General features: G+C 55.4%; 3 protein-coding genes across 3 annotated transcripts; all 3 read right to left on the bottom strand.

The window, feature by feature from the left end:
• Positions 1-2,028: 2,028 nt before the first annotated feature.
• On the bottom strand, positions 2,029-2,382 carry BZA05DRAFT_408374 (uncharacterized protein). The gene has a single exon (XM_051484702.1). It carries the CDS (start codon positions 2,333-2,335, stop codon positions 2,090-2,092), a length of 246 nt encoding a protein of 81 aa, XP_051336348.1. The 5' UTR covers positions 2,336-2,382; the 3' UTR covers positions 2,029-2,089.
• A 6,373-nt stretch (positions 2,383-8,755) lies between these two features.
• On the bottom strand, positions 8,756-9,401 carry BZA05DRAFT_408364 (uncharacterized protein). The gene has a single exon (XM_051484701.1). It carries the CDS (start codon positions 9,344-9,346, stop codon positions 9,023-9,025), a length of 324 nt encoding a protein of 107 aa, XP_051336347.1. The 5' UTR covers positions 9,347-9,401; the 3' UTR covers positions 8,756-9,022.
• On the bottom strand, positions 9,402-11,240 carry BZA05DRAFT_408363 (uncharacterized protein). Its single transcript, XM_051484700.1, has one exon. It carries the CDS (start codon positions 11,001-11,003, stop codon positions 9,666-9,668), a length of 1,338 nt encoding a protein of 445 aa, XP_051336346.1. The 5' UTR covers positions 11,004-11,240; the 3' UTR covers positions 9,402-9,665.
• Positions 11,241-17,477: the final 6,237 nt, after the last annotated feature.

Genomic DNA, 17,477 nt, shown 5'->3' with positions numbered 1-17,477 from the left:
TCGGGTTATATACCTCCTAGCCTCCCACCTACTGACTACCCAGGTAGGAACGTACGTACATGTGTACATGTGTGGTTACCTGGTCCCGCTCCCACTCCCACTCCTCCCGAGTCCGCCGTAGCAAACGAAACCTGCGTGCCCCCGCCCCGCCCCCGCGTTTCTGGCGGTAAAAGGGCAAAATATGGAACTTCGATGATGTGGGAATTCTGCCAGAGGGCGATTATGGATGGATGCGTGGATGCGTAGGCTGCCATTTGCTTTTCTTTTCTTTTTGTTTTTCTTTTGCCTTGCACACGCACACGCACCCATGCCATCGGGGCGATCTGGCGGCCGGTCGGTCATGGGTACATCCTACAGTACCTATAGACACTGGCAGAGAGATAACTACCGTATCCTCATGGAGGAAAAAGGAAAAAGGCTTGAGTCAACGAGTGGAGCCTCCCGACTCTCGACTCTCGAGCAGAGCATGGGCACGTGAGCCCATATCCCATATGTAGTCCCCCCATGATCCCCCCATGGTCCCCCACCCCCACATATGTACGAGTACTATCATACATCTAGACTTTCTCCGCCAAAAAAGCAAAAAAAGTAAAAAAGATGCAGGGAAATGGACGGGCGGGGCTGGTGTGGGGTTGGAGCTTGGGGGTGCGCATGTGACTGGCTGACCGCCGCAAACGTCTATCAACTCTACTCAACTCTACTGATCTACGGCCTGCAGTCTGGACTCTACATAAACTCTAAGCTCGGGAGTCGAGCCTCGATGTTGCGATGGAGATTGAGATTGAGATTGACGTTAAGTTAGATAAGTTAAGCGCGGCAACAACGCACCGGCGACTCGGCGAGATCTTGCCGCCCCCGGTCCTGCGGTGCTGCACTGTCGCTGGATCTACTAGTAGATAGAGTGGATGGAGTAAGTAGATAGATTATGTAAGTACACGGAAGCTTTGGTCCGCATCTGCCCCCGTCTGCCACGCCTGCCACGTAATAGCCGCGGCGACGGCAGCGCGGAGGGGATGGAAGCGCCGTCCCGTCCTGTCCCGTCCCCGTCCTGTCCCGTCCGTCCTGTCCCGTCCGTCCGTCCGTCCGTCCGTCCGAGCCGGAGCAACGTCTGGCCGGGACGGGACGACGGGAGGGGAGGGGAGGGGCCGCTCCTTCACTTCAGCTCGGGCCTGGACGTCGAGTCGCCGATGGAGTAGGTACCGTAGGCGGTCCACAAACGCGGTACCATCTGGCACCGCAGCTAGCACCGCAGCTGGCGCGGGTAGATAGAGTACAGTACGTGGGTCCCCACACGGCAGCCAGCTCATCGTCACCACCCACCCGTCCGTCTGTACCCCGCCTAGGTTGTTACCAGTATGTACCGGTATGTGTGTAACCACCGTCTCACAACGTCAACGTGAATGCCAACATTAACGTCAGCCGGACGCAGCCAGCAGGACTCAATTACTCTTACCATACAAAAACCCACAACCCACAACCCGCAACCCGTAGCCCATCACCACCACCACCACCACCACCACCACCGGCGGGGGGACGTTTGCATGTGGAGGCTGGGAGGCTGCGAGGTGGGAGGTTAGAACCTAGATACATAATTATTTGTTTTTCCACTGTACTGTTTGCCAGCGCTGCCCATCATGCCAGGGCCGATCCCGATCATCCATTAGGCACCATCAAGCATCATCAGCACAGCTTCGTTTCCCCCCGCACTGCACGAGCGATGTATGTACACGAGGTCCACCCCGCCCAGCCAGGCATCGCCTCCATGTGGCGCGAGTGCGCGAGAGAAGGTTCGGTTCCCGATCTCTCGATCTGCCCTATCCTATCAATCCCTATCCACCCCACACAGCACCCACTAGAGAACTCGTGAAGAAAAAAGAAGAGGAAAAAAAGTAACGAGGGCCCCCCGCGTGGCTACTACGTAGGTAAGTAGAGTACGTCTCGTGTCGAGAGTAGAGGACGGCAGACGAAACAAGCAAGACAAGCAAGCAAACCAGACCAGACCGGAAGCATATTTTGCGGGGTACCTATCCACCTAACCACCTAACCACCTAACCACCTAACCACCTAACCACCTATCTATGTACCCAGTCTACATATCTACCGTAGTCCATCTATCGAGTCTACCCGATCTATCTAGTAGCGGCCAGCAGACGGCGGAAGGAAAGAAGTACATAGTACATAGAAAGAGCTTTAAGAAAAAGCAAAGAAAGCGCACGAAAAAAAAGAGTTGAAGGTGTTTTGCGGCGGTGGTGCATAAGTTCGTAGTTATGTATGTAGGCAGGCAAGTGGTGGTGGTGGTGGTGATTACCCCGGATTGGGTGGGGTCGCCGTGCATGGGCTACATAAACACATGCGTGACTACTAGTAGTGTGCGGGGTGCCGCGGTGCGTAGCGGTGCGTAGCAGGGAGATATATGCCGTACTTACATACATATTTCTGGCTTCTTACTGCTATCATCAGGTCGCCTTGGGCTTGGGGTTGGACTTGGACTTGGCCGAACTTCGAAGTACGGGAGGGAGGGAGCATTAGGAAGGCTGCACAGTGCATGTTCACCGACTCACCGACTCACCGCTCGGCGCTGGGGGAAGGCTGGCTGGCTGGCCGGTTGGGGCTGAACCTTTAGAGTACCTAGGATCGGCGGGGGGGGGGGGGGGTGGTTTTTTGTTTTGTTTTGTTTAATCGACATAATGTACTCTACTATAGATGGGGCGAGGGGGGATGAGTGAGAAGTGTGAACGAGACGAGTGAACGAGGCGAGTGAGTGAGACTCGGTGATTACACCTCCCACCGCCAGCACAAAGGGTGATACGTGTCCGTGTCCAGGGCTGGTATAAGCTCAGGGCCAACTGCTATGCTTCACTCACAGCTGGCACGCTCCAAGCTTCAGGCTTGCTTCCTATCCATAGACCATCAACAGCCTCCACGCACCAGCACATGCCGACTTTGCAAACCCTTCGAATTCGAGTCACACATGCTCACAGCTACAGTAACTACAGTACTCGTAGCTTTTCCAGGTACGCACCTATGAAAAAGGAAAACATTGGGGCTCGATTGATGTCTAAATAGCATGGGCATTGGACCCGGGGAAGAAGGGACTTTTGCAGTTTACAGTTGTGCAATTGTGCATATATGATATCCGCCCCTTGCTTGAGTTGCTTGCTTGAGTTGGAGGAGGAGGAACAACACGATTCACGCTTCACGATTCCGATGCCGTAAAAGAAAAGCCGTTACACTTTCACACATGTAGGGTCAAGTTCGCGAACGTTACGTGAGTGGTGGACCTAGCGACAACTTGACATACATATATAGCTGGCAGACAGCAGATACGAGAGGCAAAGGAGCAGATACGAGAGGCAAAAGCAAAGCGAAAAGCCATTGACGACGACTCTGACACGGGCCAACAGCAGCCTGGTTGATGCGCTGCAAAGGCGGCCGGAAAGGAAAAGGGCATATTTTCCGGCCAGGTCAGTGATTCAGTGGTGCCCGCCCGGACGGGCCTAGCGACGGGAAAGAAATCGGATAAGAGAAGACGGGAATACGGGAATAGTTACGGGAATATGGGATTAAAAAAATGTGAGAAAAACAATCGGAAGCCTTGATCGGTGCAGCCGTGTTGGAGGTTGCTGTTGTTATTTATGTAAGTGTATGGAGGTGTGTGTAGCGTTGTTGTTGTGGGTTGCTGTTGTGAGTTGTTGTTGCTGTGGGTTGTTGTGAGTTGTTGTTGTGGGTTGTTGTTGTGGGTTGTTGTGGCTGTTATTATTGGTAATATTATTGTTGTCGTTATTGTGGGTTGTTGGTAATATTGTTGTCATCATCGTTGTCGTCTCCTCCTCGTCCACGAGTGGCAGAGACCTTATTCGGTGTGGGTGTTACTGTTGTTGACGTTGCCGCTGCCGTTGTTGACGTTGTTATTGTTGTCGGCGTTGTCAGCGATGACAAGATGACAGTATGACAAGTTACAATGGTGCCATAAGATAAGTTGCGAGAGACAGACATCCACAGAGACAGATCCGCTCGCATGAGAAACCACCACGCATCCCTCCCTCGCCCATTCTCTTTCCCATTCTCTGCATCAAAGGCCGGGAAAGGAATCGAATCGAGATTTGCTACCTGCATCGATGCGCCCGGCGCCGGCTTCCCTCCCTCCCTCCCTGTTAAACCTCCGCGATCGATAATCGATTTCTCGATCCTGTGCCTTATCTCCTCCCAGAAGACGGGCGGAGAAGTAAGGGAGAGAATGGAGAACAGAGAGAGTAGAGAGCAGAGAATTTCGGACCGACAGGGTAGGAAAGACACAGACATACTACCCACAACAACAATGACAACGACAGCAGCAGCAGCAGCAGTCGACAGCAGCAGTCGACAGTTGATAGACATGTGTACGTTAACTACCTAGACACAGCAAACGAAACGAAACGAGGGGGTCTGTTTCCCACTCCCGCTGCCTGGCTAGAGTAACCGGATGCTCTAGAGTAGATACTCTGGAGTACTCTGGAGTGGTACTCTATGTCAGCACTCTCCATCCGGGCCTCTCCGCTTTCCTCCGCTGCGGGGGAAAGAACGGGGAGCACGGGCGTTCTTTCACATGCCATGCTAGAGTACATAGGACTCTGGTTGGTGGAGATTTGCGGAGTGCCAGAGTACCGTAGAGTAGAGTACCTAGCCGGTTAGTAAGCAAGGCCGGAAGGAACGAACGATTGCCCCACAGGCCCACCTAGCACCCACCCTTGGCGGCGGCGGCGAACTCGGGGCGCCTGGCCGAGGCTGGGTCCACACGAGGCCGGTGGGGTGGCCTTCATGGTTCACATCTCACTAGTACCGATTGTTTTAGCCACAACGTGAGCACCCACCAAGTCTCCGCTACATGTGGAGCACGGACGACAGAGCGAGCACGCATCGGTTCCCGGCAGCGACGACGGGGGGAGGGTTTCGTTCGGGAACAGGCGGGGGCGGGCGGGGAGAAAGATGGGAAGGGGGGAAGGGACGTGGTGCTACAGGCCGTGCTAGGTAAGTGTGAGTAAGAAGCATGTAAGTAGTACAGGCTTCATTCCGTTCCACTCTTCGTGCCGGGGCGTGGACGAGGGCTGTGCGGGCAGCTCGTTGCGGGGAGGACGGGGGAGAGGGGAGGGGCCGGGACGGGACGCGCAAAAGTCGGGCGAGCGAGCGAAGAGCGAACGGGAAGCGTGCGTGAAGTTTGAACAGCCACATACGCGCGGAGTTGGGGATGGGGTAGGAGAATACGTGCGGGAAGGCCAGCCAGTCAGCCAGCCAGCCAGTGGTGGGGAAAGGCCGAAGGAGCGAGAAGAAAAGAAGAAAAGAAAAGCAGAAAAAAAAGCAAAAGCTTAGGACCAACCAACCAGCACATCACCACCACCACCGCCCGGCCAGACCAGCCAGACCATGACATCGACGAACAGGACATCCGCATCCCCACCCACACACCCGCACCGCCCTTTCGCCCCCGCAACACCCACTCCCTCACGCTCACGCTCCCTCGCCTCACGCTCACCCACGCTCACCCACTTCGCCCCGCTTCGGGCAACTGCAAGCAGTGAGTGCAGCGCAGTGCGCAAGCAAGCACGGCGCAAGCACAGAACATCTCATCCATCCATCCATCCATCCATCCATCCATCCATCCTCCATCCAGCCCCATCCATCCTCCATCCAGCCCCATCCAACCCCGTCCAACCCCATCCATCCATCATTCCTTTCCCCGGCGTGCGTTTCGCCCCCTCCCCTCCACCCTACCTATCCCTATCCCTATCCCTATCATCCCCCCCCTCCCTTCCCCAGTCAACCAACCAGGGTCCACCGTCCACTGGTGGCTTCCACGGGGCTTCTCTGGGCCTTCTGAGGCGTTCCGGGGCGTTCGGTCGTGTCCCTACCCTGGTATGTACTCCATGAGTCCATGTGTGTACCACCAGATTGGAGTCAGAAAAACGCCGTCGTGCGTCCGCGGCGCATAACTACTAACACATGCTTTCCTCAAAAGAGAGAGAGGCGGGGGGAGAGAGAGAGAGAGAGAGAGAGAGAGAGAGAGAGAGAGAGAGAGAGAGAGCATGGTGCAAGGTGCAAGATAACGAAAATATGGCGCCAGCTCTTTCGCTCGCTCTCTCGCTCGCGAAGAAGGAAGAAGGAAAAGGAAAAGGCAAAAGGAAAGAGAAAAGGAAGAGAAAAGGAAAGGAAAGCGACGTCATACTCCCGCCTACGTCTCCACACCTACGTCTCCACACCTACGTCTCCACACCTACGTCTCCACACCATCATCGTCGTCACCATCAGAAGCAGCAGCAGCGATCTGTCTGTCTGTCTGTCTGCTTTCTCTGCTCCCCACCCCCCTTCGCGACCATGTCCGTAAATCGCAAATTACCCCACCTTTTTTTTTCTTTCTCGATGAAAAAAAGCGACATCATATTTGGTGTTTAAATTCTCCGTCCAGCCACACTTGAAGGTTTGTAGAGTGGTGTGGTGTTGGTGGTGGTGGTGGGCAGCGGTGAGGAGGGCACTCTCGGCGGACGCAAGCTCGCAAGCTCGCTCGCAGCCACCTCGCTCGACTGTCCGCGCGCCCGCCGGACGCTGAGCCCTATCTATGTGTCTACTCTGGTGTGTGTCTGTCTGTCTGTCTGTCTGTCTCGCACGCATCACCGTCATCGTCATCGTCCGTCAGCATCACCGTCATCATCACGGTACTACCCAAGTTACCCACTGTACCCACTGTACCCACTCACTCTATCTATCTGCCTACATACCTACTCTGCCTATCTACAACGGTACATAATCTATCTGTCTATCGTCCATCGTCGTCATCGTCATCGTACAAACCCACCCACCCACCTACTAGTACCTAGAGTACCTAGAGTACATAGAGTACCCCAACCTCCAACCAAACCAAACCAAACCATCCCACAAAACAAAAGCACCATCCCATCCATCCATCCCTCCATCATCGTGTTTGCTCCCACCGGCAGATACATAGCGGGGGAGGGGGAGGGGGAGGAGGGGGAATAGAGGGGAGGGGGAGGAGGGGGAATAGAGGGGAGGGGAGGCGGGGATGAAGGGAGGGAAACAACCACACACCCTCTCACCTATATACTCTACACTCACACACTCACACACTGAAGTCTCACGCAACGCAACCAAACCAAACGCGGCCCACACACACTTATAAGAAAGTAGATAGATTCCGGGGATGCGGCGATGCGATGTGATGTGATGTGATGATGTGCCTATGTAGGTAGAGTAGAGTGGTGGTGTAAGCTACGCCATGCTGTTCGAGATCGATGTTTGGACAGATCGATGCCACATATGCTGCACTTAACTACTACTGCTCACTCCCCTCCAACCACCAACCACCATATGTATATCCGTACGGAAATCTATCCGTACAGCTAGGAGTCTATGCAGAAATGCAGAAATCTATCCATGAAGAAATCTATCCATGAAGAAGTTTGTCGGTCCATCAGATAACCGGTATCTGATCGTGATTCTTATGTGTATAAGTTTATGTATAGGTTTGTGTAGATATATGTTGCCAACTTGCAGCATGTGTAAATGCATGTGCAACTGTAAGAAGTGTAAGAAGTGAAGATGCAAGTGCATGTGTATGGTCGGGATGGGGGATGTATGTGTGGATGTGGATGTGTACTCTACGTGCAAGTCAGTGTTTGACTGTCCGTGTCTGTATGTGAGAGGTGAGAGTGTGAGAGTGTCCATAGCAAGAGCTTACCGTCCACCCGCCCGCCTATCCCGCCCGCCTGCTCCCCCCCCCCCCCCCCCCCGCCTGACCGCCGGCTAAACGCCATGATCGTACTACATGTACATACCGATACCGTCGGCCTGTGCAGTGTGCGTTGCTTGCCCATGTGCATATCATACCATATCTGCCCTGCTCACCTGCTCACCTGCCTTGCGGACCACTTACCCTTTGCCTGCCTGGTTGCCTGCTCGACTGCCGCCTGCTTACCTACCTATCTGCCGCCTGCCTACGGTTCTGCCTACGCAAGCAAGCAAGTCAATACTTCCCCACAATTTTTGTCTCGTTCAGCGTTCATCGTTCCTATACTCCATACTCATTCCTCGTTGCTCGTTGCTCGTTCCTCCTTCCTGCTTCCTCCCTCCTCGTTCAACCTTCCTCCGTCGCTTCGGGGGTTGAGGGTGGAGTGGCTCTGAGGGTGGATTGAGTCGGAAAGGTATATGGAGGGGGAGGAGGAGGAGGAAACCGATCGCCGTGGTGAGTGTAGGCAAGAAGCAAGAAGTATGATGGCTAAGTCCTTAGGTAATGCCATAATGCCATAGTTCTGTAATGCCGTAATGCCGAAACATGGAGATATAAAACTGTAGAACTGTAGGAACATAGCAATATACAGCCCGCAGTCACCCCCCTCTCCTCGCTCCCCATCCCATCCCTCTCCACCCCCGCACGTACGTACTCTACCAACACTCCACCTACGGTACCGCCCGTCTCCATGACTCCATGACTCCATGACTCCACCCGCCCCGGCGGCCAAACTCCGGCGGCCAAGGTCCGTTCCGTTTCATCATGCCACACAGCCCGTTCCTCCATCCCACCCATTCTCCCAACCAGCCAGCCTCCCACCTGCCTCCCAACCAGCCTCCCAACAACCACCATCCATCCAACCAACCAACCAGCGGGCTTGCGAACAACATCCGGGCAGCCGGGCTCAGGCTCAGGAGATTAACTGACTCCCTCCGCCCCTCCTCCCACTCGCCTCCCTCCTTATCCTGCCCTCCTCCCCTCCTAGACTCCTCCACTCCCCACATCCTCCCCCGGATATGACTGATATAACTGAACACAAGTGACTGCAACACAAGTAATTGTACAGTGAGAAGTGAGTCGTGTTTGTTTGTTTGTTATTACTATCATAGACTAGACTATGATGACCGTCTGCCTTGACCATCTTCTCCGTCCGTCTGCTCCGTCTGCTCCGTCTGCTCCGACCCTGATCCCGACCCCGTAACTAACAATCGCCGCCGTGGTGAGTGGAACATCTCCCTCCTACTCTTACATGATGGATAACCCACAAAACGAATATACCGGACAACTCCCGATAGCCCAAGGAACCGAAACGAAACGAAAGCAGAGGAGACACTGGTAGCGGAATAGAAATCGAATACATCCCAGCCCTATGCCCCTTCCCGCGCCATCTATATAACAAGCCACAAGCCACAAACAAACAAAAAAGGGGAGATCGTTGGGGGGGGGGGGATACAAAAAACATCTTCCTCTTTCGAGTAAAATAATAATAATAGGAGGAAGCTCCATCTCACACCCAAAGATGCCTACATGAAGATGAAGAAACTGATTGGAGAAGAGGTGGAGGAACATGAAATGAAATCAAATATAATGATGTCGAACACCGCCCCCCGCCGCCCAGCTAACCCACCCGCCGCCCGCCCCAAAAGAACAGGATAAAACGCCCATCGTAGAAAAATAAGAAAAATATTGCCAGAGCCAAAGAAGCAGAACCGTCTATAAACAAAGTGTTTCGCCAACCCCAGACCAGACCAGACCTTGCCTGAAAGAAAAAGAGAACAAAAAAAAGAGATACAAAAAAAAAACGAAAACCCAGAAGAGACTCGCTTGAACAAAAAAATAGTAAGAGGAGAAAGAACCATAATTAATTAAGGCAAATGAAATGGAAATCTCATATCCGCTCCGCTAGATCGCCTCCAGCGATGCTATTACTCGAAGACGACGTGTTGGAATATCCTCCGTTCAATAGATCGTGCACCGCTACTCGCGGCACCGAAGGAACCGGCAGTTTCCTCTGCGCGCCGTCCGTTCGGTTGATGATGTCACCGAGCCGCATGCCGTGCGAGACCTGGATGGTGTTGTGGTTGTTCTGGCCGGCGTTGTAGGGATCGGCAATCTCCATGGGAGCCAGAGCGGGCATGTGTCGCAGCGAGAGCTGTCTGATGCTGGGCAGCTGGAGGCTAAAGTCCATATCCCGTGGGTACAGCCTCGGCGAGTGAGCCGGCGTCGCGAGAGGAGTGCTCTCAGGGGTCGGCGAACACGAATCGTGCGAGAAGGTCGGCGACGATGGTGCCGTTGAGACGGGAGAGCTGGGGCGCGACTTCTTGGCTGCCCGGTGCGAGACGTAGGGATCGTCGTCCTCGTGGGAATGCGACCGCGACATTGGCTGTGTGTGCGAGAGGGGAGGGAGCTGATGGAAGCGGTTTCCGTTATTGTTGTTGTAGTAGGAGGGATACCGAGAACCGTTTTCTCGCTCGAGCTGCTGCGAAGCCGTCTGGGCAAGCAGGTTCAGATCCAGTTGGCTCTGGTGGCCACTGGCCAAGGCCGGGCTGCTCATTGCCCTCGCGAACGGCGAGAGAGCCGAATGTATCGACGGCGCATGCATCGCGTGGAAGGAGTGAGGAGGAGAGACGTTGGGCGAGCCGACGTGCGAGGCCGGAGCCGATTTAGAGATGATCTTCGGTGGAGGAGGCATCATCCGGGCGGAAGAGTGTTCCATGTGGTGAGGCACGGCGTGCCCGGCTGCAGCCAGGGCGGCGGCCTGTTGGTTCTTATTGCTCCTTCGGGAATTGGGATTCGTGTGGATGCGAGAATGGCGAGTCAACTCATCCGACCTGCTGAATCGTTTTGAGCAACCGTGGAAGGCACAAGCGTGAGGCTTCTCGCCGGTATGCGTTCGGATGTGACGAGTCTGGTGCTCGAGGCGGTGGAAAGCCTTATCGCAGAGGGGACATTTGTACGGACGAGGCAGCTCTGTCCGCTGATCCTGCATGTGATCGTGCTGCATCGACATTGGGGCCATCATGGCTGTCAGGTTACTGTGGTTCATGACTGCAAGTCGTTCGTGATCTTGGAAAGACATTGGCCAGTGAAAAGCAGGCGAAAATCCCGACTGCGGTGGTTGCGGCTGCTGTTGTTGATGTTGTTGTTGATGATAAGGATGCTGTGATTGCAGTTGCGGTGACAGTGTCAGAGAGGGAATACTCGTCGACGAGGTTGACCGTTGCATGAACGGCTAGGCGATGGGTGGTGAAATTGTTGGGGATTCGGAGTGAATAAACAAGTTGGCAGCGTTGGATTTTTTTTTGAGGGGGACCACACGACGTAATAAGGGCTGATGTGGAGAAGGTGGTAGTGTGGAGGAGGCGGGGTGTCTTATAGTCTAGGTGTGCGTGGGGGTGCACCAAACAAAAGGGGGCCGTGACGCGCGGGAGGGCGAGATGGCGGACTGTAGGGGGGGGGGGGGGGGGGGGTGGGTTGGGTTGGGTTGGTAGTGGAGGGTTGTGTCGGGGCGGTGGTGACACGAGAGCTGATGCAAGACGCTGGGCTGTGTCGGCAATCTGAGAGACTAGCTGAGTAGACGGCTGTGGAGAGGCGGGCGGCACAGGATTCTGACAGTGACGAGGAGTGATGTTTGGGGAAGATCTCTGCGGGGGGAGCGGCGGCGTTTTATTTCTCTGTGAGGGGGTGGGGAGGCGGCAGATTGGTGACGGTGAGATTGCCAACGCGAGAGGGCGGGTGTGTGTGATGGAGGAGGAGGAGGAGGATGTGATGGTGGTGGTGGCCGCGAAAGTTGTTGGCCGAGTTGGTGGAGTGGTGGAGACGGAGATGGTTGTGCGGCTGTTGTGTGGTGAGTTTTGATGTCGACGTTCGGATAATGCAGAATAGATTGCGTATTTCTCGATCTCGAGTTTCTGGCTTCTGGGAATGTGAAATGCGGTGGTAGTGGAGGAGGATGTGATGGTGGTGGAAGAGTCGGCGGTGGTTGATTAGGTGGTGGTGGGAGCACACACTTTTAGACCTGGTGTGTTATCGCTGGCCGTTCGGAATGGGTAGTTGGTGGCCGTGTGGGATGGTGGGTGGGTTGGTCCGTAGGGAGGGGGGGAGGGGGGGGAGTGTGGGTGGGTTGTAAGGGTTGTATGGGTCTGTATGGGTGGTTGTATGGATGGAGTAGCTGCTGCGGGCTGTCCCGTAGAAAAACACAAATGGGGCGCTTGGCGTCAGATCCCTTTGCTCCGATCTTGATCGTGCGCTTGCACCATAGACAGCTGGAACACCGGTCCGGGGAGAGAGGGAGTGAAAGAGGAAGAGAAAGCTGAGGAGAACGGTGGTGAGGGTGGGACCGTGGGAGAGAGCGTGGGAGCGGACGTTCGGTAGAGTAGAGTACCTAGAGTGGCTGCGGCGCTCGCTCGTTGGGGGACTCGATCTCGCTGCCACGAAAAATTTGCTGCTGCTGGCTGTCGAAAACTCCGGTACGTGACGCGGCTAGGTGAAACCCACAACACGGCTCACCGAAACAACAGTTTCTGATCCGAGATCGCTGGATGGGGAAATGGGGAATCCGGGGGGCAGAGAAAGCGAAGGAGACGGCTGCACTGCTTCTGCTTCTGCTTCTGCTTCTGCTGGTGCTGGTGCTGGCGTGTGTGCTGGCTGGCTGGCTGGCCAGAAAAGAAAGAAAGAAAAGAAAAATAAAAGAAAAAAAGGCTCCGTGCCCTTCCTTGCGAATACTGCTGTTGCTGCCGGCGGTGGCCCTGACTTTTTTGAAACCGCTGGGCTTGCGACTGCGACTTGGGGATTCCTTTCCTTTCCAGTGGCTGCTGCAAAAGTGCGGATGTTGGGGTCTGGGGCCGGAGGGGGGGTGGAGAGCACGTTCCTCTACGGCGAACAAAGAAGCCACACTGCCACAGCATACCCGGTCAGCCTTCTTTCTTCTTCTTCTTCTTTTTCCCTTGCTCTTTTCAACTTCTCCCGCCTTTTCGCCTGTCGGCGGTGATTCGTGCAGGATAGCCGATGAACTTTTTGCCTGCTTACCGGATGCGGAAATAAAAATTATTTCGTGAGAGTACTTGTGTCTATACGAATTCAGCCTGTTTGCCGTTGACACCGATCGTGGGGCACACGCACGCACGGACCAAGATTTGCTGCGAGGAAATCGGCGGGTGAACGGGCGGGCGGACGGACGCGAGGGCGGCTGTTATCGTGTGGTTGAGGTTGTGGTTGTCGTCGTCGTTTTGGCTGTTGCCGTTGTCGTTGATGCAAACAAGGCTGCAAGGCAAGTTGCTACCAAATATATGTTGGCTAGGGGAAGGGGAAAGCAGAGGATTTACATGTCGCCCAAAACTGCCTGCGACGATTTCGCTCAAACTTCCACGGTTCGAATTGACTTTGCCAGCCAGCCAGTCAGCCAGTCAGCCCAGCTTGGACGAACGAGAAGGAAATTGTCGGGTAGGTAGGTTAGCCAGGCTGGAGCTCTGAACCTACCTGCTTGCTTGCTTGCTTGCTTGCTTGCTTGCTCAGGTACCATCGGATATGCTATGATAGCCTTGGTCGTGTCCGGAGCTCGGACGAGCCTTAGTTACCGTTTGTGGCGCGGGGAGGGACGGGGACGGGGACGGGGAAACTAGCCTCATGAGTCACGGCTGGCCCGGATTAACCTCCCAACTGCTCTGGTCGTGATCCCTCGGCACGCAGCCGGTAGATTCTGACTGTGCGTGACTATGGTACGAGTGAGGACGGAAGGATCGGAGTGGGTGCGGGTGCGGGTATGCCCAACGAGCAGTTATGTACCCAAGTACCTAACGGTAGTAGGTACCTCCCTATCCGCGCAGGTGCATAGTTAACCTCCATGTATCTATCTGCCTATGGAGGTCCCTGGAGTATATAGGTACATAGGTGGAGCATGTACTGTATGTACTCGGTACATACCCCGAGCCATTGGGTGCGGCGCATACTCTACTGCTACATACATCCCACATGCTACCACTACACACTCTACGTATGGTACATTGGCACATGGCGTGCTTGCTTTTGCGAGCAATGCACTCCATTGGGTTGGAGTTGAAGTTGAGGTGAGTTTTTCGATCTCCGATGGCCCGCCGAAACCATAATATACATACATACAGCCGGCATCTCCTCCCTACATGCTCCTGTTAGAACAGCTGCAGGGCGGGCGCAACTCGTTGATTCGCCCAAGATACGTACCTACCGAGCTCGTGCTTGCACTGCGTGGTGTCTGGTGTGTGTGGTGTCTGGTGTGTGGTGGGTGTCGCCTGGCCTGGCCGTTTCGGAGCGAATCATACGGTACGGACTGCGACTCTTCGAGGAGACGAAGCGCTTCCACAGACAGCTTGCAGCCTATCATGCAACTGCCCCGCGATACTCTATAGATACGCTATACGACGGTTAGTCAACCGTTAATGCGTGTTTCGGGAGTACACCGGTGGATACCTCTGACCTCCGACCTCTCGCTGGCCGGCCGGCCGTGCGGCTCTCAATTGCCCGGCCCCGCCACGCCCTGCCCCGCCACGCCACACCCCGCCACGTTTCTCGGCCATTCCTACCACATTTACTTTCACATTCAATTTAACTTTAACTTTCACCCCGAGACTTCAGACTTCAAACTTTGGTGCCACGGACCAAGACTTCATTGATTATGTGTTCTCGGAGCCAAAAAAAGCTTCCCACCCCTTGAAGCTTCCCCCCGCCCCGCCTCCGTTCCACCCCGCCCCCCCGCCTCCCTTCCACGTTCTCCCCCGCCTCCATCCCCGCCTCCCTTCCACGTTCTCCCCCGCCTCCATCCCCGCCTCCCCTCCCCGTCCCAGTCCCCGCAAACCTCTCGTTCGAGTCCAACGGTTCGACTCACTCCGCAGTTAGCTACGTACCTGGTAGGCGCCTGGTAGGTCTGCAGGTCTGTAGGTTATGATAGTCTGGCAGGTAGTCACCCGCGCACGTGCGTTTCCTTTTCCTGTTCGTCATTCGTCATACGCTAGGCAACGTGCACTGCGTAGAATTTCGACTTTCGACCGTCGAACTTCGGACCGTGGTGGGGCGCTGGTGGGGCGGTGGGGGCGCTTCTTTTCATTGACGTCTAGAGTCGATTCTGATTCCGGCGTTGTCTCCGGCGTTGTCTCCGCAGCCGCGCCTAGGTGTCGGTCGGGAGTCGGAAGGATGGAGTAGGGAGGGAGGGAAGGAGTCTGGCCCTGCCGGCGGGGCCGGGGGGGGGACGGAAGCGCATGGGAAGGGCATGGTATTTAGTTGGGCTCCTTCGGCCCCAGCACTACTAGTAGTAGTACCTAGTGGTGGTACTCTAGATTACGCTCGCCCGCTCCGTTGACGAATTCTCGACTTCTTGACCTTGGGGGGTAGGGCCGGCTGCGACGGACGCGGGGGCGGGGTGTCCGTGGCCCTTTCATTTTTCATAAACGACGACGACGACAACGACCAGGACGACAACCAGGATGACGACGACGAACGACGAGGACGACGACGGCGAATGAAGGAAGAATGAAGTGATGATTGCGGGGCGCGTGTAGTGGTGGTGGAGGTGGTTGTGGTTGTGTATCTCCCACCACTCCCACTACTCCAGCTCTCCTCCAACCAGCTCCCTCAGCCAGCCAGCGGGTAATATGTAGTAGGAAGTTAGGAACTGACCGGAGCGTTTCCGCAAGACCCGGCGTGGTGGCGGTAGGCCCTGCAGATAGGTAGCATACATAGCATAGGTAGCATAGGCAGCATATGTCCCCCAGATACCTACCCTACATACCGTACATATGGCCGTACCACGTCCCCACATCATATCACATCACATCACATCATGCGAGCAAGGAGCGGGCAAGGAGCGAGATCGTTGGAACGGTTGAGGCCAGGGATTAACTTCTAGCTACATAACAGTCGACGATAACGGAGCCGCCCAATGGGAATGTCAAGCCCTGGAACAGTGAAATTCTTCTGCTGCTGCTGCCATGTGTGCGACAGACGACATACAAACAGACAGACAGAAACGAGAGCTTCCTCGGGCCTGTCGGTCTGTCGGTCAATCGGTCAATCGGTCAATCGAACGCTGGGAATTGGGGAAGGTCAAGACGGTGAAGACGGCAAAGCAAGGAAGGTGAGGTAAGCGCTACACAAGCATGGCGTTTCTTTCTTTCTTTCCTTCCTTCCGTAGCATCTGCGTCTCTGCGTCTGCGTCTCGGCGGTGGAGGTGGTGGAGGTGGTGCCTTGCGTCGTCGCGCGCGCAGGGAACTCCGGCATTCTCACCCACCCACAGAAGTGGCTACTCGTGGCTATGCAACTCCAGCATACGAAAACTCCGGCTCTGTCCCGGGCTCGCAGGCTCCCAGCAAGCAGCAAGCAGCAGCTGTCAGCCCTCCTCCTTCCCCCACATTTTTCGCAGGGGAAAAGACACATCCGAGTTGGGCTGGGCTTGGGTTGGACTGGGCTTGGGTTGTGGCGAAAACAGAAGAAAAAAGAAAAAAGGAAGGGAGAAAAGGAAGAAAAGGAAAGAAAAGGGAAGGGTAAAAAAGGAAAGTGTTAGTGTTGGTGCTCGAGCGTATGTGCTCAAAGCGCAACCGCGGTAGATAACGGCTTCTGTTTCGCCGATGGGGCGCCAGTCTCCAGTGGCCAGCCTTGAGTGGACACAGCTGGTGGCCACGGCTGGCATCGCTACTCTGGAAACATTCTCAAGTGGCCCAAACAGCAATTCCTCCGACCTCGTCTTGAAGTGTTGCCGGAACATAAACCGCTATACTATATATCAGCGCTCTCCTCAGTGCGCCTGCACCGCGCAAGACCGACCCAGCGACCCACTGCCACACCGGAGTCCGCACGCCTCTCTCGCTCACGCTCACGACATCCACCAAGGTATCTTCTTACATGTTGCCACTGGCTTCTTCAGCGCTCAGCAATCAGCACGCAGCGCGCAAGCTTCTTCCCGCCTCCACCAACCAACCAACCGCATGCCCCCCCCTCATTCCGACCATTCCTTCCTTCCTTCCTTCCATAGGCGAAGAGAGGGAGAGGACGAGGAATCAGGCTGCCTCATCTGGTCGCTTACTGCACAGATTTTCCCCCTCGGTGGAGTAGAGTACGGTATGCGGTGCGAAACCGTGGAAAAGGGATATATGTGGCTAAATTCCTTCAAAAGAACCCCACACGCACAATTCGCCGCTGCTGCTGGTGCTGCTGCTGCTTCCCGTCGAATCGAGATCACGGGTAAAAGAAAAAGAACGAATTCGAGCTCCTCACCCACGCAGTCACCCACGCACCCCTGCGACGCTCTGGTTCCACTCTACTCTATATACTCAACTAACTAGAGTCTAGTCGCCGGGCCAGCTCGCACAAGTTTTTCCGAGCCCGAAAGTTTACATAGCCTGTCCCCCCCGGCCCCAGCCACAAGCCCAAGGGCTAACAAGTTTTTCCGAACCAGCTAGGCCAGGCTGTTGGCTGTTGGCTGTTGGCTGGGAAGGGAACCTGGGTAGAGCACTTTACTCCACACCATGTGCCAGGCACCAAACCGAACGGAACCATGCCCTTTTTGACTGGGGGAATGGCGGAGTGGGAGGTGGAGGTGGAGGTGGTGGAGGTGCCAGGTGGAGGTGCAAGGTGGGGTGCGGCGCGGTGTTTCCTCCTCCCCCCTGAGCGGGATGGGCTGGCCGCTGGACTGGGCTGGGCTGGTGCTCGATACATATCCGACTCCGACATTATT

Source organism: Tricharina praecox (genome assembly GCF_024521635.1).
Source record: "Tricharina praecox strain CBS 144465 chromosome Unknown BZA05scaffold_27, whole genome shotgun sequence".
In the NCBI taxonomy this organism is placed as follows: domain Eukaryota; kingdom Fungi; phylum Ascomycota; class Pezizomycetes; order Pezizales; family Pyronemataceae; genus Tricharina; species Tricharina praecox.
This window is presented reverse-complemented; position numbering and strand designations above follow the sequence as displayed.

Excerpts from the sequence above, each read along its gene's own strand:
- BZA05DRAFT_408374 (XM_051484702.1), bottom strand. The coding sequence starts at position 2,335 with ATGCACGGCGACCCCACCCAATCCGGGGTAATCACCACCACCACCACC.
- BZA05DRAFT_408364 (XM_051484701.1), bottom strand. The coding sequence starts at position 9,346 with ATGTTCCTCCACCTCTTCTCCAATCAGTTTCTTCATCTTCATGTAGGC.
- BZA05DRAFT_408363 (XM_051484700.1), bottom strand. The coding sequence starts at position 11,003 with ATGCAACGGTCAACCTCGTCGACGAGTATTCCCTCTCTGACACTGTCA.